The sequence below is a fragment of the Oenanthe melanoleuca genome, unplaced genomic scaffold (genome assembly GCF_029582105.1).
Source record: "Oenanthe melanoleuca isolate GR-GAL-2019-014 unplaced genomic scaffold, OMel1.0 S327, whole genome shotgun sequence".
Classification (NCBI taxonomy): Eukaryota; Metazoa; Chordata; class Aves; order Passeriformes; family Muscicapidae; genus Oenanthe; species Oenanthe melanoleuca.
Window position 1 is genome coordinate 1 of NW_026612976.1, and position 24966 is coordinate 24966.

The 24966-nt window shown below is 53.5% G+C and overlaps 2 protein-coding genes and 10 non-coding genes across 12 annotated transcripts; all 12 read right to left on the reverse strand.

The window, feature by feature from the left end:
• Positions 1–187: 187 nt before the first annotated feature.
• LOC130266889 (pre-mRNA-splicing factor CWC25 homolog) lies at positions 188–3405 on the reverse strand. Its single transcript, XM_056516167.1, has 3 exons — positions 3326–3405; positions 1526–1698; positions 188–509 (listed from the first exon to the last, which is right to left on the reverse strand). The coding sequence occupies exons 1-3, from the start codon at positions 3341–3343 to the stop codon at positions 233–235; spliced, it is 468 nt and encodes a 155-aa protein (XP_056372142.1). The 5' UTR covers positions 3344–3405; the 3' UTR covers positions 188–232.
• A 1228-nt stretch (positions 3406–4633) lies between these two features.
• Positions 4634–4705, reverse strand: TRNAC-GCA (transfer RNA cysteine (anticodon GCA)). Its single transcript has one exon. It is a non-coding gene; the product is annotated as a tRNA-Cys (tRNA).
• Positions 4706–5079: 374 nt separating this feature from the next.
• On the reverse strand, positions 5080–5151 carry TRNAC-GCA (transfer RNA cysteine (anticodon GCA)). The gene has a single exon. It is a non-coding gene; the product is annotated as a tRNA-Cys (tRNA).
• A 225-nt stretch (positions 5152–5376) lies between these two features.
• On the reverse strand, positions 5377–5448 carry TRNAC-GCA (transfer RNA cysteine (anticodon GCA)). Its single transcript has one exon. It is a non-coding gene; the product is annotated as a tRNA-Cys (tRNA).
• Positions 5449–5757: 309 nt separating this feature from the next.
• TRNAC-GCA (transfer RNA cysteine (anticodon GCA)) lies at positions 5758–5829 on the reverse strand. Its single transcript has one exon. It is a non-coding gene; the product is annotated as a tRNA-Cys (tRNA).
• A 375-nt stretch (positions 5830–6204) lies between these two features.
• Positions 6205–6276, reverse strand: TRNAC-GCA (transfer RNA cysteine (anticodon GCA)). Its single transcript has one exon. It is a non-coding gene; the product is annotated as a tRNA-Cys (tRNA).
• Positions 6277–6671: 395 nt separating this feature from the next.
• On the reverse strand, positions 6672–6743 carry TRNAC-GCA (transfer RNA cysteine (anticodon GCA)). Its single transcript has one exon. It is a non-coding gene; the product is annotated as a tRNA-Cys (tRNA).
• Positions 6744–7353: 610 nt separating this feature from the next.
• On the reverse strand, positions 7354–7425 carry TRNAC-GCA (transfer RNA cysteine (anticodon GCA)). Its single transcript has one exon. It is a non-coding gene; the product is annotated as a tRNA-Cys (tRNA).
• Positions 7426–9476: 2051 nt separating this feature from the next.
• On the reverse strand, positions 9477–9548 carry TRNAC-GCA (transfer RNA cysteine (anticodon GCA)). The gene has a single exon. It is a non-coding gene; the product is annotated as a tRNA-Cys (tRNA).
• Positions 9549–11164: 1616 nt separating this feature from the next.
• Positions 11165–14455, reverse strand: RPL23 (ribosomal protein L23). The gene is made up of 5 exons (XM_056516169.1): positions 14362–14455; positions 14056–14139; positions 12468–12596; positions 11578–11691; positions 11165–11306 (listed from the first exon to the last, which is right to left on the reverse strand). Exons 1-5 carry the CDS (start codon positions 14372–14374, stop codon positions 11224–11226), a joined length of 423 nt encoding a protein of 140 aa, XP_056372144.1. The 5' UTR covers positions 14375–14455; the 3' UTR covers positions 11165–11223.
• Positions 14456–14611: 156 nt separating this feature from the next.
• TRNAC-GCA (transfer RNA cysteine (anticodon GCA)) lies at positions 14612–14683 on the reverse strand. The gene has a single exon. It is a non-coding gene; the product is annotated as a tRNA-Cys (tRNA).
• A 179-nt stretch (positions 14684–14862) lies between these two features.
• On the reverse strand, positions 14863–14934 carry TRNAC-GCA (transfer RNA cysteine (anticodon GCA)). The gene has a single exon. It is a non-coding gene; the product is annotated as a tRNA-Cys (tRNA).
• Positions 14935–24966: the final 10032 nt, after the last annotated feature.

Below are 24966 nucleotides of genomic sequence, written 5' to 3' on the forward strand. Positions count from 1 at the left end.
TTTCTATTTAATTTTTCCATTTTCACTTCTATTAAATTTTTTCCGTTTTCATTTCTATTTAATTTTTCCATTTTCACTTCTATTAAATTTTTTCCATTTTCATTTCTATTTAATTTTTCCATTTTCACTTCTATTAAATTTTTTCCATTTCATTTTATTCCCATTTCTATTTCTATTTAATTTTTTCCATTTTAATTTGCTCTATTAAACCGCACCACACTTATTTGATTTTCTAACAGCAAGAATAACTCAGCACTGTGTCTGCCACCCACCTGATCATGAAGAGAGGATCCTCCCTGATTTTGGTGGCCATGTCCAGCACGGAGCTGGCCCCAGCCCTGGCAAAGATGGAGCCAGGCAGGAGCCCCGTGTCCCCAGGGCCAGCAGGGTCCTTGTCCCCAACCTTGTCCAGGATGAACTTGTCCACAGGGCGGCCCAGCAGGTACTCATCCCTGTTCACCATCCCCCCAGGGCCCTGGTACATCCACTCCAGCTTCTCCTCACGCTTCCTGGGGGAAAAAAACAAAATAGAATTAATCCTGGGGGTTGTCCTGGGGATTTCTGGGCTTGTCCTGGGGATTCCTGGAAGGTTTGGGGTTATGGGATCAGAGGGATGGGGAGGGTTGGGATTGTTCTGGAAATGGATGGATGGATGATGGATGGGATTTTGGGAAGTAGGGAAGGGGATGGAATAGAAATCCCAAAGCAGTTGTGGCTGCCCTGGAGCCCTGGCACATCCACTCAAGTTTCTCCTCATGATTTCTGGGCAAAAAAAAACCCCAACAAATCCCATGGAGTTATCCTGGTGATTCCTGGAAGGTTTGGGGTTATGGGATCAGAGGGATGGGGAGGGTTGTATTGTTCTGGAAATGGATGGATGGATGGATGATGGATGGATGGATGGATGGATGGATGGATGGATGATGGATGGATGGAAGGAATTTTAGGAAGGAGGGGAGGGGATGGAATAGAAATCCCAGAGCCATCCCCACGCCATCCCCATGCCACCCCTGTTCTGTCCCCATTCTGCCCCATGCCACCCCTGTTCTGTCCCCATGCCACCCCTATTCTGTCCCCCATTCTGCCCCCATGCCACCCCTGTTCTGTCCCCAGTTCTGTCCCCATGCCACCCCTGTTCTGTCCCCATGCCACCCCTGTTCTGTCCCCCATTCTGTCCCCATGCCACCCCAGTTCTGCCCCCATGCCACCCCTGTTCTGTCCCCAGTTCTGCCCCCATGCCACCCCAGTTCTGTCCCCATGCCACCCCAGTTCCGTCCCCATGCCACCCCAGTTCCGTCCCCCATTCTGCCCCCATGCCACCCCCGTTCTGTCCCCTGTTCTGTCCCCATGCCACCCCCGTTCCATCCCCGTTCTGTCCCCATGCCACCCCCGTTCTGTCCCCGTGCCACCCCCATTCTGTCCCTGTGCCACCCCTGTTCTGTCCCCATTCTGCCCCCATTCTGCCCCCATGTCACCCCAGTTCTGTCCCCGTGCCACCCCCGTTCTGTCCCCGTGCACCCCTCACCGCACGGTGCCCATGTCCTCGGCGTAGCGCTGCATCTCCTCCCGCGCCCGCTCCTCCTGCAGCTCCCGCTGCAGCTCCTCGATCTTCCTCCTCTCGGCCTCGTGCTTCTGCTCCGCCTTCCACACCTTCTCCACATTGCGCAGCGTCTGCGGGTGCCAGCTCTTCTTCAGGTTCTGAGAGACAGAGCGGGGCTGGGATCAGAACCGGGACCAGAACCGGGATCGGCACCGGGACCAGAACCGGGAGCGGCGCCGGGATCACAACCGGGATCGGCACCGGGATCGGAACCGTGATCGGCACCGGGATCAGAACCAGGATCGGAACCGGGATCAGAACCGGGATCAGAACTGGGATCGGCACCGGGACCAGAACCGGGATCGGCACCAGGATCAGCACCAGGATCAACACCGGGACCAGAACCGAGATCGGCACCAGGATCAGCACCAGGATCAACACCGGGACCAGAACCGAGATCGGCACCAGGATCAGCACCGGGACCAGAACTGGGATCGGGACCAGGATCAACACCGGGACCAGAACTGGGATCGGCACCAGGATCAGCACCGGGACCAGAACTGGGATCGGCACCAGGAGCGACACTGTGATCAGAATGGCACTGGCACCAGGATCAGAACTGGCATCAGAACCAAGAGCAGCACCGGGATCAGAACCAGCATTGGCACCAGAATTGACACTGGGATCAGAACCAACACTGGCACTGGGATTAGTACTGGGATTAGAACAAGAATTGGCACCGGGATCAGAACCAGCACTGGCATCGAGATTGGCACTGGGATCAGAACTGAGATTAGAATTGGGATTGGCACCAGGATCGGCACTGGGATCAGAACCAGGATCAGAACCAGGATCAGCACTGGGATTAGCACAGGCATTAGGACTGGCATTGGCACGGAGATCAGAGCTGGCATTTGTACCGGGATTAGCGCCAGCATTGGAACTGGCACTGGCACCGGCACCGGGATCAGCACCGGGACTGGCACCGAGCAGCCGGGGCAGGGCCCAGCCCACCAACACCGGCAGCCAGGCCTGCAGACCGGACCCGCGGCCCCCCCGGCTCCGGGAGCGCCTCAGGGCCCGGGGCAGCCGCACGTCCCTGCCCACTGCCCCGCGGCCCCTCAGCACCGCCGGGCCCCCTCAGAGCCCCCCCGGCCCCCTTCAGCTCCCCCTGCCCGCTCTCAGTCCCCCCTCCGCCCGCACCACGCTCCCTTCCCGGCTCCCCTCAGCCCCCGGTTCCTCTCCCTCCCCGTCACCGCCCCAACCCCTCAGGCTCTCCCGCCCCTCTCACCCCCCAGTTACCCCCAGACCACCGAACCCTCGGAGCCCCTCCCGGTCCCCTCAGTCCCCTCTCAGCCCCTCCGGCCCTTCTCAGCCCCCCTGTTTCCCCTCTCAGCCCCCGCTGTTCCCCTCACCAGGTCTCCCCCTGTTCCTCCATTCCCCTCCCAGCTATCCCGGATCCCCTCACGAGGTCTCTCCTCCGGTTCCCCTCTTAGTTCCCCTCAGTTCCCCTCACAGCTCCTCCGGTTCCCCCACTCCTCTTCTCAGTACCCTCAGTTCCCCTCACCAAGTCTCCCTCCGGTTCCTCTCACCGCCGCCCCTATTCCCCCATTCCCCTCACCAGTTCTCTCCCCCAGTTCCCCTCTCAGTTCCCCCCAGTTCCCCTCACAGCTCCCCCGGTTCCCCTATTCCCTTTCTCAGTCTCCCCCATTCCCCTCACAGTTCCCTCGGTTCCCCTCACCAGGTCTCCCCCATTCCCCTCTCAGTTCCCCCGGTTCCCCTCACCAGATCTCCTCCCCCCATCGCGGCGGCCGATCGAACGCGTCCCCCGCCGCTACCGGGACAGGAAATACGTCATCAGCGCGCCGCCTCTGTGTTTCCGCGCGTCAGTTCCCCTCATGCGTCACTTCCGGCGCGCTGTGAGGCGGTGGGGAAGATGGCGGCGCGCAGTGGGAACGGTGCGGGAGGAGGAGGGAGGGAAAGAACCCTCAGCACCGGGCCTGGGGGGGTTTGCGTTCGGTTCATGGAATCCAGAGTGGTTTGGGTGGGAAGGGACCCCAAAGTTCACTTGCAGGGAATTAAGACAAGATCTGAGCCTGTTCCAAATGAGGCCGATTGCAGCAATCCCAAAGAAACGCCTGGAGATGATGATGTGAGTAATTCCCAAAGCACCCAGGGGCACGGAACGAGTCCGGCGGGCTGTGCCCATCCCGGCAGCGCCTCCGGCTCGGAGCTTTGGTGCCAAAGTGGCGAGTGCAGCGGCACCGCCCGGGCTGGGGCAGCTGAGGAGCGATCTGCTGGGGCGGGGCGGAGCTGGGAACCTCTCAGGATAGAGCTGGGATCTCCCGGGATAACAGCAGTGATCTCCTGGGATAGCGCCAGTGATCTCCCAGTTTGGAGACTGGGATCTCCTGGGATAGCAGCTGTGATATCCTGGGATACACCCAGTGATCTCCTGGGATAAGACCAGTGGTTTCCCACTTTGGATCCTGTGATCTCCCGGGATACCAGCAGTAATTTCCCAGTTTGAATCCTGTGATATCCCGGGACAGACCCAGCTCTCCCCTGCCGCCCCAGGCCGGGCTCGAACCCGTGACCTCGCGCTCCCCAGCCCGCCGCGTTGCCCCCGCGCCACCGCGGCCGCGGCGCCCCCCGCCCCGCCCCATCCCCGCGCCCGGGGCGTGGCTCAGGGGCAGCGCCGCCGCCTGCGGGGCCGGAGGTCACGGGTTCGAGCCCCGGGCTACCCAAGGGATGACTTTGAGTCATCACAGCCACCCAGCCGGGCTGGTTTGGGCGTCAGGGCCTGGAGGGAACAGCTCAGCGCTGCTCTGACTCCTAGAAACACATTATATACTGAATTCTCTGCTTAAATTAAGGGTAATTACTCCAGCAGGAAAAACTCGAGTTGCAGCTGTTGAGTTTGTGTGGCCGTGCAGAGCTCAGGAGAGCAGAGGGGAATGTGGCAAAGTGAGAGATCAGGCTTGCCAAAAGATCACCAAGTGATTCCCAAGACCTCAGAGGGGTAAGAGAGGCTCTCTATGGGCTGTGTGTGAGGGATTTGTGGAAGAAAAAAGGGAGAAAAAGCAGCAAAAGAGGGGGCACCTGAAGTTGAACCAGGGACCTCTTGATCTGCAGTCAAATGCTCTGCCACTGAGTTATACCCCCTGGGACAGCTCCTGCACCTGGGAAACATAAAAACATTCCTTGGGAAAAAGTAAATATTTGTGTTCCAGGGATTGGATTCCTTTCCTTGACACATCTCTGTGCAGCCCAGATAAGGATACAGGGAGTTCAAGGTGATAAATGATGGTAAAAATGAGAAATCCTGGTGATGATTACAGAGAATTAAGGATATAAAAACACACACTGACAGTCAGGGCTGAGAGCACAACCCCAAAATTTTTCCACTCTCTTCCTTGGCTGCTGCAGCTCAGAACCAGCACCCCACACACAGCACAAGCTCAGAGCTCTCCAGGGATTTTTCCTGTGGCAAAATTTGGGCAAAAGGAAACTGGAAAGAGGAAAAAAAGAGAGAAAAGAGGGGGCACCTGGAGTTGAACCAGGGACCTCTTGATCTGCAGTCAAATGCTCTACCACTGAGCTATACCCCCTGCCCAGTGCTCAGAGAAAAGAGCAATAAAATCCCTGAATCCCAGCTCAGGTTTTATTCCCACTGCAGGCAAATGTCCCAGCCAAACCTGCAGAGGAGGAAATGTTGTGTCTGGGCTTTGTCCCTGCCCTAGAGATTTTATTTCTGAAGGATTTGTGCTCAGTTTTAATTCCTGGAATTCCCAGCCCTGCTGCTGTGCAGGCACAGACACTGGGGGTATAAAAAAAGGGGGCACCTGGAGTTGAACCAGGGACCTCTTGATCTGCAGTCAAATGCTCTACCACTGAGCTATACCCCCTGGCAAATTTATATTTATTTTTAGAGACTCAGGTTTTTCTCTCTGTGGGATCCTTCACTTGAAGGGAAGCTGTGCAGGGAGTTAAATGTGAGAAATTATTGGAATTATGAGAAATTCTGGTAAGTGGTGGCTACAGAGGATTAAAAGCAGAGGAAGGAACACAGAATCTGTGGTTCCTACCCAGTGCAGAACCCTGCACTTCTCCAGGTGCTTCCACCTCACATTCCTGCCCAGCACAACCTCCCCCATCCCACAGGACCTTCCCATGAAAGATTTGGGCAAAAAGAAGAGGAGAAAAAGAGAGAAAAGAGGGGGCACCTGGAGTTGAACCAGGGACCTCTTGATCTGCAGTCAAATGCTCTGCCACTGAGCTATACCCCCTGGGACAGCTCCTGCACCTGGGAAATTAAAAAACTTCTATTGGGAAAGAAAAAAAAATAAAATAAATTGTGTCCAGGGATTGGATTCCTTCCTTCAACAGCTCCCTGTGCAGCCCAGATAAGGGTACAGGGAGTTCAAGGTGATAAATTATAATAAAAATGTGAAATTTTGGTGATGGCTACAGAGATTTAAGGACACAAAAGCACACACTGACAGTCACGGCTGAGAGCACAACCCCAAAATTTTTCCACTCTCTTCCTTGGCTGCTGCAGCTCAGAACCAGCACCCCACACACAGCACAAGCTCAGAGCTCTCCAGGGATTTTTCCTGTGGCAAAATTTGGGCAAAAGGAAAGTGGAAGGAGGAAAAAAAGAGAGGGGGCACCTGGAGTTGAACCAGGGACCTCTTGATCTGCAGTCAAATGCTCTGCCACTGAGCTATACCCCCCTTGGGTAGTCAGGGAAATTTAAAAATATTTATTTGCACAGTGATGTGTTTTTCTGCCCATGGATTGGGTTCCATTAATTGGCAGCTCCCTGTGCACCTCAGTGTGCCTGTGGAAGGTGTAAAATACCACAAATGAGGTATGAAAATGAGGAGAAAATTGGGAAAAAAATGAAAATTAGGGGAAAGCTAATGCAGAGGGAAACAGAGGCAGTGAATGGTTTCTCACATAACACAAACCCTGAGCTTTCCCCAGTCAGAGCCCAAATCCTTTGAAACTGAAGCTCCCAACCAGCACTGAGGGTTCAGAGCAAACTCCCAAAATCCAACCAGAGCTCTCCAGTTTCTTTTTGGGAAGGATTTTGGCAAGAGGAAAGCGGAAGAAGGAAAAAAAAAAGAGGGGGCACCTGGAGTTGAATCAGGGACCTCTTGATCTGCAGTCAAATGCTCTGCCACTGAGCTATACCCCCTGGCAGCTCCAGGATAAAATAAAATATTTTAGGGATGTTTTTCCCAAATCCCTGAGCTCTCTGTCCCCGAGGAATTGGCTCCAGCAGCAGCCACTGAGTCCCAGCCCTCCCAGCTTGGCCCAGTTCCTCCCAGTCTGCACCCCAAGTGTTCTGAACCTCTGTGGATTCTCTGACATTTCCCCTGAGCTGCCCAGTGATCAAACACCCCAAAATCCCCAGGGAGAAGCAGCAAAAGTGAGAGTTCAACCTGGAGATGAACACCTGCACCAGGGAAATCTAAAAATATTTATGGGGAAAAAGAAAATATTTGTGTCCAGGGATTGGATTCCTTTCCTGTGCAGCCAGGGAGTGCCTGATAAAGCTACAGGGAGTTCAAGGTGATAAATGATGATAAAAATGAGGAATTCTGGTGATGATTACAGAGAATTAAGGATAGAAAAGCACACACTGACAGTCAGGGCTGAGAGCACAACCCCAAAATTTTTCCAGTCTGTTCCTTGGCTGCTGCAGCTCAGAACCAGCACCCCACACACAGCACAAGCTCAGAGCTCTCCAGGGATTTTTCCTGTGGCAAATTTTTGGCAAAAGGAAAGTGGGAGGAAAAAAAGAGAGGGGGCACCTGGAGTTGAACCAGGGACCTCTTGATCTGCAGTCAAATGCTCTGCCACTGAGCTATACCCCCGGGCAGCTCCTGCCCCTGGAAACTTCAATCATTCCTTGGGAGAGTGATGAGTGTTTCTCTCTGGGTTGGATCCCTTTCCTCAGCAGCTCCTGTGCACCCCAGTGTTCCTGTTGAAGGTGCAGGGGGTTCAGTGGGATGAAAGACAGCAAATGGGATTCCTTTCATTCCATTTCCCAGCCTGGGGTATTCCCCATCCCAGTCCTGGCTGGATCCAGTTCAGGTTTCCTCCCATTCTATATGCTGGGTATTATCCAGTCCAGGTTTTCCTCCCTGCCATATCCCACCCTGATCCAATCCAGCTTTCCTTCATTCTATATTAGCTGCAATCCAGTCCGGGTTTTCTTCCATTCCCTGTCCCATCCAAATCCTGTCCAGGTGTTTCTCTATTCCATTTCCTGACTGTAATCCAGTCCGGGTTTTCCCCATTCCATATATCAGCTGCAATCCAGTCCAGGTTTTCTCCCACATCCATATTCCAGCTGTGATCCAGTCCAGGTTTTCCCCATTCCATATATCGGCTCCAATCCAGTCCAGGTTTTTCTACATTCCATACCCCACGGAGATACACCCCAGGTTTTTCCTCCATTCCATATCCCGCTCTGATCCAGTCCAGGTCTTCCTCCATTCCCTATCCTGGCTGTTATCCTGTCCAGGTTTTTCCTCCATTCCGTATCCCAACCCGGATCCCATCCAGATCCTTCCTCCATTCCATAGCCTGGCTGTTATCCTGTCCGGGTTTTTCCTCCATTCCATATCCTGTCCATGATCCCATCCAGGTTTTCCTCCATTCCATATCCCACCCTGATCCAGGCTGGGTTTTGGGGGTTTGCTTCATTCCAGATTCCAGCCCTGATCCAGTCCTGGTTTTCCCCTATTCTGAATCCCACCTTTATCCAGTCCTGGTTTTCCACATTCCAGCCGAGATCCAGTCCTGGTTTTCCCCCATTCCAGCTTTCAGCCCAGTCCCAGTTTTCCCCATTCCAGATTCCAGCCCGGATCCAGTCCTGGTTTTCCCCCATTCTGAATCCCACCTTTATCCAGTCCTGGTTTTCCCCACTCCAGATTCCAGCCTGGATCCAGGTTCAGTTTTTCCGATTCCACCTTCCAGCCTGGATCCAGTCCTGGTTTTCCCCCATTCCAGATTCCAGCCTGGATCCAGGCCTGGTTTTCCCCATTCCAGATTCCAGCCTGGATCCAGTCCTGGTTTTCCCCCATTCCAGCTTTCAGCCCAGTCCCACTTTTCCCCATTCCAGATTCCAGCCCAGATCCAGTCCTGGTTTTCCCCTATTCTGAATCCCACCTTTATCCAGTCCTGGTTTTCTCCCACTCCAGATTCCAGCCTGGATCCACATTCCCTTTTCTCCATTCCAGATTCCTGCCCACATCCAGTCCCAGTTTTTCCCATTCCAGATTCCTGCCCAGTTCCAGTCCCAGTTTTTCCCATTCCAGATTCCTGCCTGGATCCAGGTTCAGTTTTCCCCATTCCAGGTTCAGTTTTCCCCATTCCAGGTTCAGTTTTCCCCATTCCAGAGAATTTCTCCCCACAGATTTAAGCCCAGAGGGAGGCTCAGGCAGACCCAGATTTCCCTGGGAGTGGTTCCTCACTTCTGCAGGGCCTTGGTGCTCCCACTCCACATTCCCTGCCCAGCTCAACTCCCACATCCCTCCCATCCCAACCTTCCCCTGCAGGATTTGGGCTGAAGGAACGTTGGAGGAAGAGGGAAAGGAGGAGAAAAGGGCACGTGGAGTTGAACCAGGGCAGTCAAATTCTCTCCCACTGAGCAAAACCCCCTGCATTCCATCAATCTCCCTGCTCATTAACATCCCAGCAAAACTCTGCTAATTAATCCCAGGACAAAATCTAAATTCTCCCAAAATCCTGATCCTCCCAAAACCCTCATCCTTTCCTCCCCACCAGCCCCTGCTGGGACTCATCTGCCTCCCCTCTGGCCAGCAAGCACAGCACGGGGCTACACCCAGCTCAGGGGGGGAAATTTGGGAATTCCGGGCTCCCAACCACATTTTGGGGATAAAAAGATGGGAAAAAAGAGAGGGGGCACCCGGATTTGAACCGGGGACCTCTTGATCTGCAGTCAAATGCTCTGCCCCTGAGCTATACCCCCAGCTGGCAGGTGAGGCTGCTTGTGGCCAGGTGAGGCTCTGCCGTGGCTCTGTCACATTCCAGGGCTGGCTGTCACATCCCAGCCCCACGGCAGGGCTCTCACCCCACTCCTGGTGAGGCAGGTTCTCAATTCCCACCTGATTCTCTCTTAAAAAAAATCCCAAATGTGGGCAAAGGACAGGAACATTTCCAGCACTGACTTCAAAATGTCACCGCAGGCTCCGGGCTGCGCCTCTGTTTGGTCTCAGGGTGTGCCCAGCCTGGCTCAGGAATTACTGCCACAGCTTCTGCAACACCAAAAACCCCAGAAAAAAGTGTTTAATCCAACTCTGAATCTGTGGAGAAAAGCAGGAATGTTAAAACTGAGCCACGAGAGCAGCTGTATTGGGGTGGTTCCTTACATGAAGCATTTTTGGAATGATGGTCCCTGCTTGGAATGACAAAAATCCCCTCCAGTGCAGGTTTGGAATGTTGGGATCACACCCAGAGCCCTTCCAGGAGCTCCAGGGTGTGACCCACGGGTGATCTCCTGCTCCAAAACCCCGTGGAGAACACAGGGAGTGACCCCCAGGATGTGCAAATCCTCAGCCAGGTTTCCTCCTGCTGCCTGCACCCAGCTCTGGGATATCCAGAAATATCCCAAAATATCCCAAAATCCATTGGGAATGGTCAGAGGGGTTAAAAATCCTCTCCCAAAGCAGGGCTGGGGGTTTGTGCAGAATTCCCTGGGGTGGCACTGCTGAATCCCAGAGGTGTCACTGCCTTCCCTGCTGTGGCCTTGGCACCAGAACATTGGGAATGGCACAGAAAAACCAGCAGGAATGGCACAGAAAAACCAGCAGGAATGGCACAGAAAAACCAGCAGGAATGGCACAGAAAAACCTTCAGGAATGGCACAGAAGAACCAGCAGGAATGGCACAGAAAAACCAGCAGGAATGGCACAGGAACCAGCAGGACTCTCCAGAGGTGCAGCAGAACAGCTCAGCCCCAGCTGCAGGCAGGAATTGCAGTGCTGGGGTTCCCCCTTTTCCTGCCCCATGATTTGGGGTCAGGGCAGCCCTTCAGCACCCCAAACCCACCCCACTGTCACTGTGGGGCCAGGGATGAGTCCCCCCTCATCCTGTGGGGCAGGAAACCACAGCTCCCACCCAAACCATTCACACAAACAGCCCAAGCTTTTCCCTGGCTGTCCCTTCCCACTCTGCTCCTGCAGGTTAGGCTGATCCTGAGCTCAGCCTAAGCTCAGCTCAGGAGCAATTGGCTCCAGCTCCAGCCACTGTCCCCATGTCCCCAGGCAAGGGACATTCCAGGAACCCTGCAGCTCCCAGGGCAGCTCAGCCTCAGACACTGTTTCACTCTCAACAATCAAAATTGCCCATTCTGGAAAAAGCTGAGAATTCTTCAACTCTAGGAGCTCCTGCACAAAGGCAGAACTGCCACAGACCCCTCACTCAAGGCAGCCATTCAGGGTCACTAAATTTAAGCTGTTCCAGTGATTCTTCTACCTGAAAATCAGAACTGTTCAATCCCCCAACCCCATTTTGGAGCTCCATAAAAACACAGAATTCCTTCCCAGCACAATCCTGCTCCTGTTTGGCAAGAAAAACACCACTGAGTTGGTAGGAGGAGTTTTATTTGGTGTCCCTGAGGGGACAGGGGCAGGAGGAGGAGGGGCTCAGGCGATGCTGCCGGCGTTGGAGGCGATCCTGGGCCACAGATCTGCACATTCCTTGGCCACGGGGCCGGTGATGGCTGAGCCTGGAAAACAGGGAACACACCCAGGGCTGAGAGGCTGGGATGGAATTCCCAGAGCAGCTGTGGCTGCATCCCTGAAGTGTCCAAAGCCAGGCTGGGATAGTGGAAGACATCCCCAGGATGAGCTTTGATCTCCCTTCTAACCAAATCATTGTGATTTAGAGCTCACAGGTGGTTCAGGGCAGCATTTCCCACCCCAAATCTCACTCTCTGAGGGGAATCTTGAGTCCTTTTTCCCCTCCAGCCCTGTGGCAGTGCCAAGCCCTTGGCTCACCTTTCATTTCCCCTTTGTTATTCACAATCACTCCAGCGTTGTCCTCGAAGTACAGGAACACTCCATCTTTTCTCCTGTAGGATTTCCGCTGCCTGATCACCACTGCTGGGTGCACTGGGAGGAAAAAGGGTCACAGGCCTCAGGAAAAAGGGTCACAGCCCTCAGGATGAACAAACAGCCCAGACAGATCCCACAGCAATCAAACCCGAGGCACAGATTCCTGGTGGTTTTTGTTTTGCACCTCAAATTTGTGGTGTTTTACTGAAAGGTTACATTTTGTGTTAATAGTCCCCTTAAAATTGATCATGTAACACTTGGAGCTGCATCTACATTTGGAGAATTCAGTGTTCTCCAGCTTCTTCACCTTTATTTTGAAATAAATTATTCATTCATAAATAATATTTAGAAAAAACCCCTCTGGAGCAGGGGCAAACCCATGGCAGGGATGGGATTTAAGGTCCCTTCCCACCCAAAATATTCTGTGATTCCATAGTTTTAAGTTTTACAGATTTATGTGATATCACTCCTCTTTTACAGGTGGAGAAATGGATTCAGGAGGGGATTTGGGGAAGGAATTCTTCCCTGGCACAGGCTGGAATTCCTGGATCCCTGGAAGTATCCAAGGCCAGGCTGGAGCAGGATCCACAGATAGGACTGAATGTTTTTTTTCTGCTGATTCCCAATCCCAAAGATGTCCCACCACTGATTGAAATCAACAGCACCAGCAGCTGCCACTTCACCCAAAAGCGGCGCCTTTGCTCTGCCCTTCCACGACAACTCCCTGAGCCACTGCCAGACCCAACGAGTGCTTTAGAGAAGGGGGAGGTGACACTGAGGGGACACTGAGGTGACACTGAGGGGACACTCCAGGACAGGACAGTGGCACCCACCCTTCTTCCTCAGCTCCGGCTTGCCCTTCTTCACCGTGGCCATCACCATGTCGCCCACGCCGGCCGCCGGCAGCCGGTTCAGCCGGCCCTTGATGCCCTTCACCGAGATGATGTAGAGATTCTTGGCTCCTGCGGGAGCGGCGCTGTTAGCCCGGGATAACCGGGAACGGCATCACCGTTAACACGGGATAACCGGGAGCGGCATCGCTGTTAGCCGGGGGTAACCGGGAACGGCATCGCCGCTAGCCCGGGATAACCGGGAACGGCATCGCCCTTATCCCGGGATAACCGGGAACGGCATCGCCGCTAGCCCGAGGAAACCGGGAACGGCATCGCCGTTAACCCGGGATAACCGGGAACGGCATCGCCCTTATCCCGGTATAACCGGGAACGGCATCACTGCTAGCCCGGGATAACCGGGAACGGCATCGCCCTTATCCCGGGATAACCGGGAACGGCATCGCCCTTATCCCGGGATAACCGGGAACGGCATCGCCCTTAGCCCGGGATAACCGGGAACGGCATCGCCCTTAGCCCGGGATAACCGGGAACGGCATCGCCCTTAGCCCGGGATAACCGGGAACGGCATCACTGTTAACCCGGGATAACCGGGAGCGGCATCGCTGCTAGCCCGGGATAACCGGGAACGGCATCGCCGCTAACCCGGGATAACCGGGGAGCAGTGCCGCCCTTATCCCGGGATAACCAGAAGCGGCATCACCCTCATCCCGGGAAAACCGGGAATGGCAGCACCGCCCTTATCCCGGGATAACCGGGCACAGCTTCCCGCGACCCGCTGCGGGGACACCCAAGAGCGCTGCCACCAGAGGGACGCTGAGGTTTGGGAATTCATTGAACTCCCGGGGCGTTCCCGGGGCGTCCCTCCCGCTGCCCCCGCGGTTCTGAGGGCCCGTTTCCCCCGGTTCCCGGTTCTCCTCCCGCTGCCCCCGCGGTTCTGAGGGACTCTCCCCCGGTTCCCCAATTCCCGGTTCCCCCCGCGGTTCTGAGGGCCCGTTTCCCCCGGTTCCCATTTTTCCCGGTTCCTGGTTCTCCTCCCGCTTCCCCCGCCGTTCTGAGGGGCTCCTTCCCCCGGTTCCCGGTTCCCCCGCGGTTCTGAGGGCCCGTTTCCCCCGGCTCCTCTGCCGGTGCCCCCGCGGTTCTAAGGGGCTCTTCCCTCCGGTTCCCGGTTCCCCCGCGGTTCTGAGGGACTCTTTCCCCCCGTTCCTCAGTTCCTGGTACTCCCGCGGTTCTGAGGGCCCGTTACCCCCGGTTCCCGTTTCCCCAGTTCCCGGTTCTCCTCCCGCTGCCCCCGCGGTTCTGAGGGACTCTTCCCCGGTTCCCCAGTTCCCGGTACTCCCGCGGTTCTGAGGGGCTCTTTCCCCCGTTTTTCCCGGTTCTCCTCCCGCTGCCCCCGCCGTTCTGAGGGACTCTTTCCCCCGGTTCCTCAGTTCCCGGTACTCCCGCGGTTCTGAGGGACTCTTTCCCCCGGTTCCTCAGTTCCCGGTTCCCCCGCGGTTCTGAGGGGCTCTTTCCCCCGTTTTTCCCGGTTCTCCTCCCGCCGTCCCCGCGCTCCCAGCCCCGCACTCACCCGTGTTATCGGCGCAGTTGATCACAGCCCCCACCGGGAGACCCAGGGAGATGCGGAACTTGGCCCCGGACGAACCTCCGCGTCCTGCGGGTCGAGAAGAGCGTTAAGGCCCCGGTGCCGCCTCACGACGCGGCCGCGGCCAGCGCGGAGCCGGCCCCGGGCCTGATGGCGACATCACCCGCGACATCCGCTCCCGCCCGGGCTCAGGCGCCTCTCCCCGGGTCCCCGCTGCGCCGGGGCGGCCACGGGGACACCGGATGGCGGCGGATGGAGCCGGATGGCGGCGGAGAGCGGCGCCCGCCTCACCTCGCTTCGACATCTTGGCGCCGGAAGAGGCGGCGGATGTCACGCGACGCTTCCGCTCCGCCTCGCCGCGCGCGGCGCCCCCTAGCGGCGGCGGGAAAGGCGGTGCCCTCAGCCGTACCGGGAGCACCGGGAGCACCGGGAGCACTGGGAGCACCGGGAGAGGAGCGGCGGGGATGGAAAGAGCAACCAGGGATAATACAGGTGAAAAAAGTTCGGGTAAGAAATGAAAAATAAAAAAAAAACTAAAACAAGGGGGCACCCGGATTTGAACCGGGGACCTCTTGATCTGCAGTCAAATGCTCTGCCACTGAGCTATACCCCCACGGAAAAATAGTTTCGGATGGAGTCGCTTTAGCCCTCACTCCACGGCTGCGCAATCCTTGGCCTGTCTGTGGAACGGGCGCATAAATGCGAGTTTCCCGCCTTACCCGCCCCCCCCACCGGAAATACCGACAAAAAAAAAACTAAAAATGTGCAAAATAATTAAAAAAAGACTAATTGAGGGGGCACCCGGATTTGAACCAGGGACCTCTTGATCTGCAGTCAAATGCTCTACCACTGAGCTATACCCCCGCCCGGCGCGCACTTCCGCCAGGAATCCGCTCTAGACCTTCCACCAATCCAAAGGTCACCGGTTCGAATCCCGCCGCGCCCGCCACGTCGATTTTTTTTTTTTAATGTTTTTATAATGATTTTAGCCTTTTTTTTTTTTTTAGGGTTGTTCCAGCTCGGCGCTGCGCCCCCCAGAGGTGCGCACCCCGCGCCTTACTTGCGCGCGCACGCGTGGGTGCGCGCCCCTCCCACTTTCCTTCCTCCCCCCCTCCCTCCCCTTCCCGACTATTTAAAGTCGCGACATCGCGGGCGGCGGCTCAGTGGAAGAAGAAGGCGGCGGAGGAGGAGAGGGTGCTAGTGATTTTTTTTTTTATTTTTTTATATTTTTTTTTTTCCTCCTTTTCCACTCGAATTTTGGGCCATGAACCCCAACTGTGCTCGCTGCGGGAAGATCGTGTACCCCACGGAGAAGGTGAACTGCCTGGACAAGGTGAGTCCCGGAGGGTCGCACGTGGGGAGCGGGATAAGGATTTGGGATTTTTTATTTTTTTTTCCCCACAGGATTATCTCTGGATTGAATGGTTTCACTCCTCACCCCAATTTTCCACTCAATCTCTGTATTTTGGGGGTCTCCGCCACGATTCCAGCCCCCCCTTTGGCACTTCCTTATGGCTTTCCCTCCCCCCTCCATCCTATTCCCGGGGTTATTTCCACGTTTCCCACTCCACACCCCGCTTTTCCCGCGGGTGTTTCCACGCTGAATCCCCTCGTGGTGTGACCCCCAAGAAATCTGGGTGCCCCCCACCCCCTTTTCCCGGGGGGATTTCCACGCTGCCCCCCCGTACCCTGGGGGTCCCGAGGGTCCCGCACGGAGCCCCAGGGAGGGGACAGCGATGGAGATTTTTTACCCCGGCAGCATCCCCACCTCTTCCTTCCACAGCAAATATTTTTATTTATTTGAATACCGCCGATTCAAAGGCAGCACATCCGTGTGGAGGCCCAAGGAAAGCAACAGTTAACGCTTCCCTGGAGCCGGCAACCTCATCTGGTTTCCATTATCGAGCTTTTTCCCCTTTTTTTTTTCCCCTTTTCTTTTCATTTTATTTTTTTTTTTTTCAAATTTTCCATCCCAATTGATACTTCTCTGTTCCAAAACCCCATCCTTACGTTCCTCCCTTAACCCGGAGTATTTTTATTTTTTTGGGAGGGGGAAAGTATTTTCCCCTCCAAACCAAATCTCTGGTGGGAGCTGGAGGTGGGGAGGGTGATGCTGCCTCTCCATTCCCGCTGCTCTTCCCATGGGATTCACTTTCCTCTCCTCCCCCTCCTCTCCCAGGCTTCTGGGACAACCAGTTTAGGGACTAAAAAAAGTAACTGGGAAGAACGCCCCGCTCTCCGGCGGCATTCCTGAGCTCCAGCAGACCCTGCTGCTCGCATTTTTAAGGGATGATGCTTCTTCCTGAGGCTGGGAATGGCTGGGAGCTGAACTCTCACCCCTGAGCTCTGGGATTTTGGGGGAAGTGAGTAGCTCCGTGCCCTAAAACCTCCAGGAGCCGCTGGGGGGTTGAGGGATAACTGGAAGGGAAGGGGGGATTGGGATAAAAGAGAGGGAAGGGTTTGGGATTTTGGATATTTGGAAGGGAAAAGGGGTTTGTAGATATTTGAAAGGGAAAAGGATTTGGGATTGTGGATATTTGGAAGGGAAAGGGTTTGTAGATATTTGAAAGGGAAAAGGGTTTGGGGTTTGTGGATATTTGGAAGGAGAAGGGGTTTGTGGATATTTGAAGGGAAAAGGGCTTGGGATTGTGGATATTTGGAAGGGTTTTGGGATATTTGGAAGGGAAAAGGAGTGCTGGGGCTGTGGATACTTGGAAGGGAAAAGTGTTTGGGATTGTGGATATTTGGAAGGAGAATGGGTTTGGGGATATTTGGAAAGGAAGGGTTTGGGACTGTGGATATTTGGAAAGGGAAAAGGAGTTTGGGTTTTGTGGATATCTGGAAAAGAAGGAGTTTGGGATTATGGATATTTGGAAAGGGAAAGGGTTTAGGATTGTGAATGTTTGGAAAGGAAGGAGAGTGTTGGGATGGGGGATATCTGGAAGGGGAAAGGGTTTGTGGATACTTGGAAGGGGAAGGAGTTTGGGATTGTGGATATTTGGAAAGGAAGGAGTTTGGGATTGTGGATATTTGGAAAGGAAGGAGTTTGGGATTGTGGATATTTGGAAAGGAAGGAGTTTGGGATTGTGGATATTTGGAAGGGGAAGGAGTTTGGGTTTGTGGATATTTGGAAGGGAAGGAGTTTGGGATTCTGGATATTTGGAAGGGAAGGAGTTTGGGATTATGGATATTTGGAAGGGAAAGGAGTTTGGGATTCTGGATATTTGGAAGGAGAAGGAGTTTGGGTTTGTGGATATTTGGAAGGGAAAGGTTTAGGATTATGGATATGGGGAGTGCTGGGATTGGAGCTGGCCGGGAGGGAAGGGGGATCCCGGGATTTGGGGATGCCGGGCAGGCAGGGCTGAGCCCGGGTTCCCGAGCCCCCGAGCAGGGTGAATCCCGGCCGTGGGAAGCAGGAACCTGCCGTCACCATCTTGTCCTCCTCGGGCTCTTCTCTCACTTCCTCTTCCTAAAACCCGGGGCAGGGCCGGCCCTGGTGCTCACCCCGCCCTGGGCGCCTCCGGCTCCGCTTTTCCCGGGGAGCTGAAACATTCCCGGGCAGCCCTTTGGAGTGATCTTATCCCTGTCTGTCCCAACCCCTGGAATGATCTTATCCCCGATTGTCGCAGCCCTTGGAGTGTCCCTGTCCCTGATTGTCCCTGTCCCTGCTTTCCCTGGTCCTTGGAATGCTCCTGTTCCTGTCCCTGCTTGTCCCAACCCTCTGAGTTCCCCTGTCCCTGCTTTTCCTGGTTCTTGGAATGTTCCTGTCCCTGCTTGTCCCAACCCTTTGAGTTCCCCTGTCCCAGCCCTTGGTGTGCCCCTGTCCCTGCTTTTCCTGGTTCCTGTCCCTGCTTTTCCCAACCCTTGGAGTGTCCCTGTCCCTGCTTTTCCTGGTTCTTGGAATGTCCCTGTCCCTGCTTGTCCCAACCCTTGCAGTGTCCCTGTTTTTACCAATCCTTGGAATGTTCCTGTCCCTGCTTGTCTCAATCCTTTGAGTAGCCCTGTCCCTGCTTTTCCTGGTCCTTGTCCCTGTCCCTGCTTTTCCTGGTCCTTGTCCCTGTCCCTGCTTTTCCCAACCCTTGGAGTGTCCCTGTCCCTGATTGTCCCTGTCCCTGCTTTTCCTGGTCCTTGGAATGCTCCTGTTCCTGTCCCTGCTTGTCCCAACTCTTTGAGTTCCCCTGTCCCTCCTTTTCCTGATCCTCAGAATGCCCCTGTCCCTGCTTTTCCTGGTCCTTGTTCCTGTCCCTGCTTTTCCTGGTCCTTGGAATGTCCCCGTCCCTGCTTTTCCCGGTTCTTGCCCCTGTCCCAACCCTTTGGTCCTCACTTTTCCTGACCCCCAGAGTTTCCCTGTCCCTGCTTTTCCTGGTCCCTGGAATATTCCTGTCCCTGATTGTCCCAGCCCTCTGAGTGCCTCTGTCCCTGATTTTCCTGGTCCTTGCCCCTATCCCTGCTTTTCCCAACTCTTGGGGTCCCTTTGTCCCTGTTTTTCCCAGCCTTTGTAGTTCCCCTATGTGTCCTTTTCCCAACTCTTGGAATGTCCCTGTCCCTGCTTTTCCCAACATTTGGAATGTTCCTGTCCCTGCTTTTCCTGACTCTTGGAGTCCCCTGTCCCTGCTTTTCCCAACCCCTGGAGCTCCCTGTCCCTGCTTTTCCTGGTCCTTGGAATGTTCCTGTCCCTGCTTTTCCTGGTCCTTGGAATGTTCCTGTCCCTGCTTTTCCTGACCCTCAGAGTTCCTGTCCCTGCTTTTCCCAGCCCCTGGAATTCTCCTGTCCCTGCTTTTCCCAGCCCCTGGAATTCTCCTATCCCTGCTTTTCCCTGCCCCTGGAATTCCCCTGTCCCTGCTTTTCCCAGCCCCTGGAATTCCCCTGTCCCTGCTTTTCCCAGCCTGTCCCGGGCAGAGTCCGAAGGGCAGCGGGGCCGTGGTGCTGGGAGGGCACAGCCACAGCCTGGGGTGTGTGAGACTGGGAAAATCCCTGCCCTGTTGGGGTTTAGTGGAGAGGTGCCCTGTTGGGGTTTAGTGGAATTTTGTGGAATTTTCCCTTTGGAATTTTGTGGAAGCCTCCCTGCTTCAGCCTGAGCAGGACAGCCTGACGTGCCCTGAGTGGCTTTGGGGACATTGCTGTCCCTGCCCCCACGGGTTTCCTCTGGGGAAGTGACACCCTGAGCTGGGCTGGGCTCACCCTGAGCTGGGCTGGGCTCACCCTGAGCTGGGCTGAGCTTACCCTGAGCTGGGCTCACCCTGAGCCTCACCCAGGGTTCTTCTCCCCCAGTCCAGGGCATCCCTCTGCTGCTGTCCTCAGATCCTAGTGGCTCCAGGTGTGGAGTTGGTTTTTTTTGGTGCTCCAGGTGTGGAGTTTTTGTTTTCTGTGGAATTTTTTGCTTTGTCTGCTGGGATCCAGAGCAGCTGTGGCTGCCCCTGCATCCCTGGAAATGTCCCAGACCAGTCTTGGAGCACCTGGGATGGTGGAAAATATCCCTGCCCACTCTGGGGTGGCAGTGGATGGGATTTAAGATCCCTTCCATCCCAAACCATTCCATAATTCTAAATCCAAATCATTTTTATTACTCCAGCATGGATTATCTCTGACCCACTCACCTGGATTACCTGGAAAGTTTTAGATTTGTTTTCCTACAAATCCATGATTTTTCCAGTGAGGTTCTATTGCTCAGAAGAGTTCCCAAAACGGGTGTTCACGCTCAGAAATCCTGCTGGGATGTGGGATCACCTCCAGGTGATTTGGGAAGCTGAGGGCGTTGATGCTCAGCTTTTGGAGCCTGTCCTCCTTCTCCAGGGCGAGCAGGACGCTCCTGGCAGCAGAAATAACTCCTGCTCCCCTGAGCCCAGCCCTGCTGCAGCCTCATTCCATCTGTGAGACACAAAGGGAAAAGTGTTCTGGGGATCCCAGATCCCTGCTTGGGGACAGCCAGGGAATGGCACTGCTGGGAAATTCCTGCTGGGAATGGGCTGGGATGGGAGCAGAGCCTGCTGGGGGTGCAGGGATCAGGGGATCTGCTGTTCCTGGAGCTGGGATTGGGATCAGGGGATCTGCTGCTGTTCCTGGAGCTGGGGTTGGGATCACAGGGATCTGCTGCTGTTCCTGGAGCTGGGATTGGGATCACAGGGGATCTGCTGTTCCTGGAGCTGGGATTGGGATCACAGGGGATCTGCTGTTCCTGGAGCTGGGGTTGGGATCAGGGGATCTGCTGCTGTTCCTGGAGCTGGGATTGGGATCACAGGGATCTGCTGCTGTTCCTGGAGCTGGGGTTGGGATCACAGGGATCTGCTGCTGTTCCTGGAGCTGGGATTGGGATCAGGGGATCTGCTGTTCCTGGAGCTGGGATTGGGATCAGGGGATCTGCTGCTGTTCCTGGAGCTGGGATTGGGATCACAGGGATCTGCTGCTGTTCCTGGAGCTGGGATTGGGATCACAGGGATCTGCTGCTGTTCCTGGCGCTGGGGTTGGGATCACAGGGATCTGCTGCTGTTCCTGGAGCTGGGATTGGGATCAGGGGATCTGCTGCTGTTCCTGGAGCTGGGATTGGGATCAGGGGATCTGCTGTTTCTGGAGCTGGGATTGGGATCACAGGGATCTGCTGTTTCTGGAGCTGGGATTGGGATCAGGGGATCTGCTGTTCCTGGAGCTGGGATTGGGATCAGGGGATCTGCTGCTGTTCCTGGAGCTGGGATTGGGATGACAGGGATCTGCTGCTGTTCCTGGAGCTGGGGTTGGGATCACAGGGATCTGCTGTTCCTGGAGCTGGGATTGGGATCAGGGGATCTGCTGTTCCTGGAGCTGGGATTGGGATGACAGGGATCTGATGTTCCTGGGGCTGGGGTTGGCATCAGGGGATCTGATGTTCTTGGATTTGGGATTGGGGGATCTGCTGCTGCTCCCAGATTTGGGATTGGAGTTGATTCCCTATTGGATCTCAGGGATCTGCTGCTGTTCCTGGAGCTGGGATTGGGATCAGGGGATCTGCTGCTATTCCCAGATTTGGGATTGGGGTTCTTCCCTTGCTGGGTCATGGGAATCTCCTGTTCCTGGATTTGGGGTTGGGGTCTTTTCCCTGCTGGATTAAAGGGATCTGCTGTTTCTGGGGCTGGGATTGAGGTTCTTTCTCTGCTCTGTCAGAGGCATCTGCTGCCCTTCCTGAATTTGGGATTGGGGTTGTTTCCCTGCTGGATCTCGGGGATCTGCTGCTGTTCCTGGAGCTGGGATTGAGATCACAGGGATCTGCTGTTCCTGGAGCTGGGATTGGGATCACAGGGATCTGCTGCTGTTCCTGGAGCTGGGATTGGGATCAGGGGATCTGCTGCTGTTCCTGGAGCTGGGATTGGGATCACAGGGATCTGCTGCTGTTCCTGGAGCTGGGATTGGGATCAGGGGATCTGCTGTTCCTGGAGCTGGGATTGGGATCACAGGGATCTGCTGCTGTTCCTGGAGCTGGGATTGGGATCACAGGGATCTGCTGTTCCTGGAGCTGGGATTGGGATCACAGGGATCTGCTGTTCCTGGAGCTGGGATTGGGATCACAGGGATCTGCTGTTCCTGGAGCTGGGATTGGGATCACAGGGATCTGCTGCTGTTCCTGGAGCTGGGGTTGGGATCAGGGGATCTGCTGCTGTTCCTGGAGCTGGGGTTGGGATCAGGGGATCTGCTGCTGTTCCTGGAGCTGGGATTGGGATCAGGGGATCTGCTGCTATTCCCAGATTTGGGATTGGGGTTCTTCCCTTGCTGGGTCATGGGAATCTCCTGTTCCTGGATTTGGGGTTGGGGTCTTTTCCCTGCTGGATTAAAGGGATCTGCTGTTTCTGGAGCTGGGATTGAGGTTCTTTCTCTGCTCTGTCAGAGGCATCTGCTGCCTTTCCCAAATCTGGGATTGGGGTTGTTTTCCTGCTGGATCTCAGGGATCTGCTGCTGTTCCTGGAGCTGGGATTGGGGGATCTGCTGAGTCACAGGGATCTGCTGCTGTTCTGGATTTGGGATTGGGATCACAGGGATCTTCTGTTCTTCCTGGCTTTGGGGTTGAGGTTCCTTCCTTGCTGGATTAAAATGATCTGCTGTTCCTGGAGCTGGGATTGTGATCACAGGGAATCTGCTGCTGCTCCCAGATTTGGGATTGGGGTTGTTTCCCTGCTGGATTAAAAGGATCTGCTGTTCCTGGTTCTGGGATTGGGGTTGTTTCCCTGCTGAGATTTGGGATTGGGGTTATTCCTCTGCTGTATTAGAGGGATCTGCTGCTGTTCCTGGATTTGGAATTGGGGTTGTTTCCCTTCTGGATCAGGGGATCTGCTGTTCCTGAAGCTGGGATTGGGATCACAGGGATCTGCTGCTGTTCCCAGATCTGAGATTGGGGTTGTTTCCCTGTTGGATCAGAGGGATCTGCTGCTGCTGTTCCTGAATTTGGGATTTGGGTTCTTTCCTTGCTGGATCACAGGGATCTGCTGCTGTTCCTGGTTCTGGGATTGGGTTTATTTTTCTTTTAGATCACAGGGATCTGCTGTTCCTGGTTCTGGGATTGGGTTTATTTTTCTTTTAGATCACAGGGATCTGCTGCTGCTCTCTTCTTGTGGGAAGAACCCTGAACCCCCATAACAGTGTAGGACTTCCAAAAACCCCAAAACCTCAGGATTCAGCTGGTTTCTCCTTCCTTCAACACCTCAAAAACTGGAAAAAGGGGAAAACCACTGTGGGAAGGGCTGGAGGAGCAAAACCCCTGGGGCTGCAGGAGCTGCTGAGAGCAGGGAGGAGGAACAAATGCATCGCTCAGGGCGACTGGGAGGAGGAGAATTGTCCTTGGCAGGGCTGAGTCACTGCCCGGAGCCCGGCAGAGTTTGTGCACCGGGAGTGGCACCGGGAGGTGACTCTGGGCTGGGGAAGGGGGATCCCGGCGGGGCTGGGGAGGAGAATCGGCTCTGGGAGCGATTGAAAGGGGAAATTAAAGGTTTGGGTGTCACTTGCCTGAGCTCTAATTAGTGCTTGGAGCTGCTAATTGGGTTTTTAGCTGAGTTTTTGGGGAGTTGAGGGGTCACCCCAGGGCTCCAGGATCTGCTTCAGGCCATCCTTGGAGAGGAGAATCAAATTCATAAAAAATTTAAAGTGGAAATCCCAGCGATGGTTGAGTGTTAAAGACCTGGGTGTCAATTCTAATTAGTATTTAGAGCTGCTAATTGGGTTTTTAGCTGATTTTTTGGGGAGCTGAGGGGTCACCCCAGGGCTCCAGGATTTGTTCCAGGTTCTGCTTGGGGAGGAAAATCAATTTTGTGATCATTTTAAAGTGTAAATCCCAGCAAGAACCAGCAACTGGGTGTGATGGTTGGGTGTTAAAGGCTTGGGGGTCACTTAACCTGAGCTCTAATTAGTGCTTGGAGCTGCTAATTGGGTTTTTAGCTGATTTTTTGGGGAGCTGAGGGGTCACCCCAGGGCTCCAGGATTTGTTCCAGGTTGGGTTTAGAGAGGGGAATCAACTTCATAAACATTTTAAAGTGAAAATCCCAGCGATGGTTGAGTGTTAAAGGCTTTGGGTGTCATTTACCTGAGCTCTAATTAGTGCTTGGAGCTGCTAATTGGGTTTTTGGAAAAGTTTGGGGAGCTGAGGGGTCACCCCAGGGCTCCAGGATCTGCTCAAGGCTGGGCTTGGAGAGGAAAATCAACTTTGTGAACATTTTAAAGTGGAAACCCCAGCAATGGTTGGATGTTAAGGACCTTGGGTGTCACTTGCCTGAGCTCTAATTAGTGCTTGGAGCTGCTAATTGGATTTTTGGAAAAGTTTTTGGGGTGTTTTGGAGCTGAGGAGTCACTCCAGGGCTCCAGGATCTGCTCAAGGCTGGGCTTGGAGAGGAGAATCAAATTCATAAAAAATTTAAAGTGGAAATCCCAGCGATGGTTGAGTGTTAAAGACCTGGGTGTCACTTACTTTTTTTTTTTTTTTTTTTTTTTTTTTAATTGCGATTTTTGGAGATTTTTTCACCATTTTTATTGCGATTTTTGGAGGTTTTTTCACCATTTTTATTGCGATTTTTGGAGGTTTTTTCACCCTTTTTATTGCGATTTTTGGAGGTTTTTTCACCATTTTTATTGCGATTTTTGGAGGTTTATTCACCAATTTATTGCGATTTTTGGAGGTTTTTTCACCCTTTTTATTGCGATTTTTGGAGATTTTTTCCACCATTTTTATTGCGATTTTTGGAGGTTTATTCACCATTTTTATTGCGATTTTTGGAGGTTTTTTCACCAATTTATTGCGATTTTTTTTTTACTTCTTTGACCATTTTTTTTGCCTTTTTTTTTTGCCTTTTTTTTTTTGCCTTTTTTTTTTTGCCTTTTTTTTTTTGCCTTTTTTTTTTTGCCTTTTTTTTTTTGCCTTTTTTTTTTTGCCTTTTTTTTTTTTGCCTTTTTTTTTTTTGCCTTTTTTTTTTTTGCCTTTTTTTTTTGCCTTTTTTTTTTTTGCCTTTTTTTTTTGCCTTTTTTTTTTCCTTTTTTTCTTGCCTTTTTTCTTGCCTTGTTTTTTGCCTTGTTTTTTGCCTTGTTTTTTGCCTTGTTTTTTGCCTTGTTTTTTGCCTTGTTTTTTGCCTTGTTTTTTGCCTTGTTTTTTGCCTTTTTTTTTTTGCCTTTTTTTTTTTGCCTTTTTTTTTTTGCCTTTTTTTTTTGCCTTTTTTTTTTTTTGCCTTTTTTTTTTTGCCTTTTTTTTTTTTTTTGCCTTTTTTTTTTTTTTTGCCTTTTTTTTTTTTTTTTGCCTTTTTTTTTTTTTTTTGCCTTTTTTTTTTTTTTTTTGCCTTTTTTTTTTTTTGCCTTTTTTTTTGCCTTTTTTTTTTTTGCCTTTTTTTTTTTGCCTTTTTTTTTTTTTTTTTTTTGCCTTTTTTTTTTTTTGCTTTTTTAGAATTTCCAGCAGGA

Coding starts and splice junctions, on each gene's coding strand:
- RPL23 (XM_056516169.1), bottom strand. Junction 12,597..14,055: donor CAACTGCGCCGATAACACGG/GTGAGTGCGGGG, acceptor CCGCTCCCGCAG/GAGCCAAGAATCTCTACATC. Junction 11,307..11,577: donor TAACAAAGGGGAAATGAAAG/GTGAGCCAAGGG, acceptor CCTGTTTTCCAG/GCTCAGCCATCACCGGCCCC.
- LOC130266889 (XM_056516167.1), bottom strand. Junction 510..1,525: donor GAGGACATGGGCACCGTGCG/GTGAGGGGTGCA, acceptor TTTTTCCCCCAG/GAAGCGTGAGGAGAAGCTGG.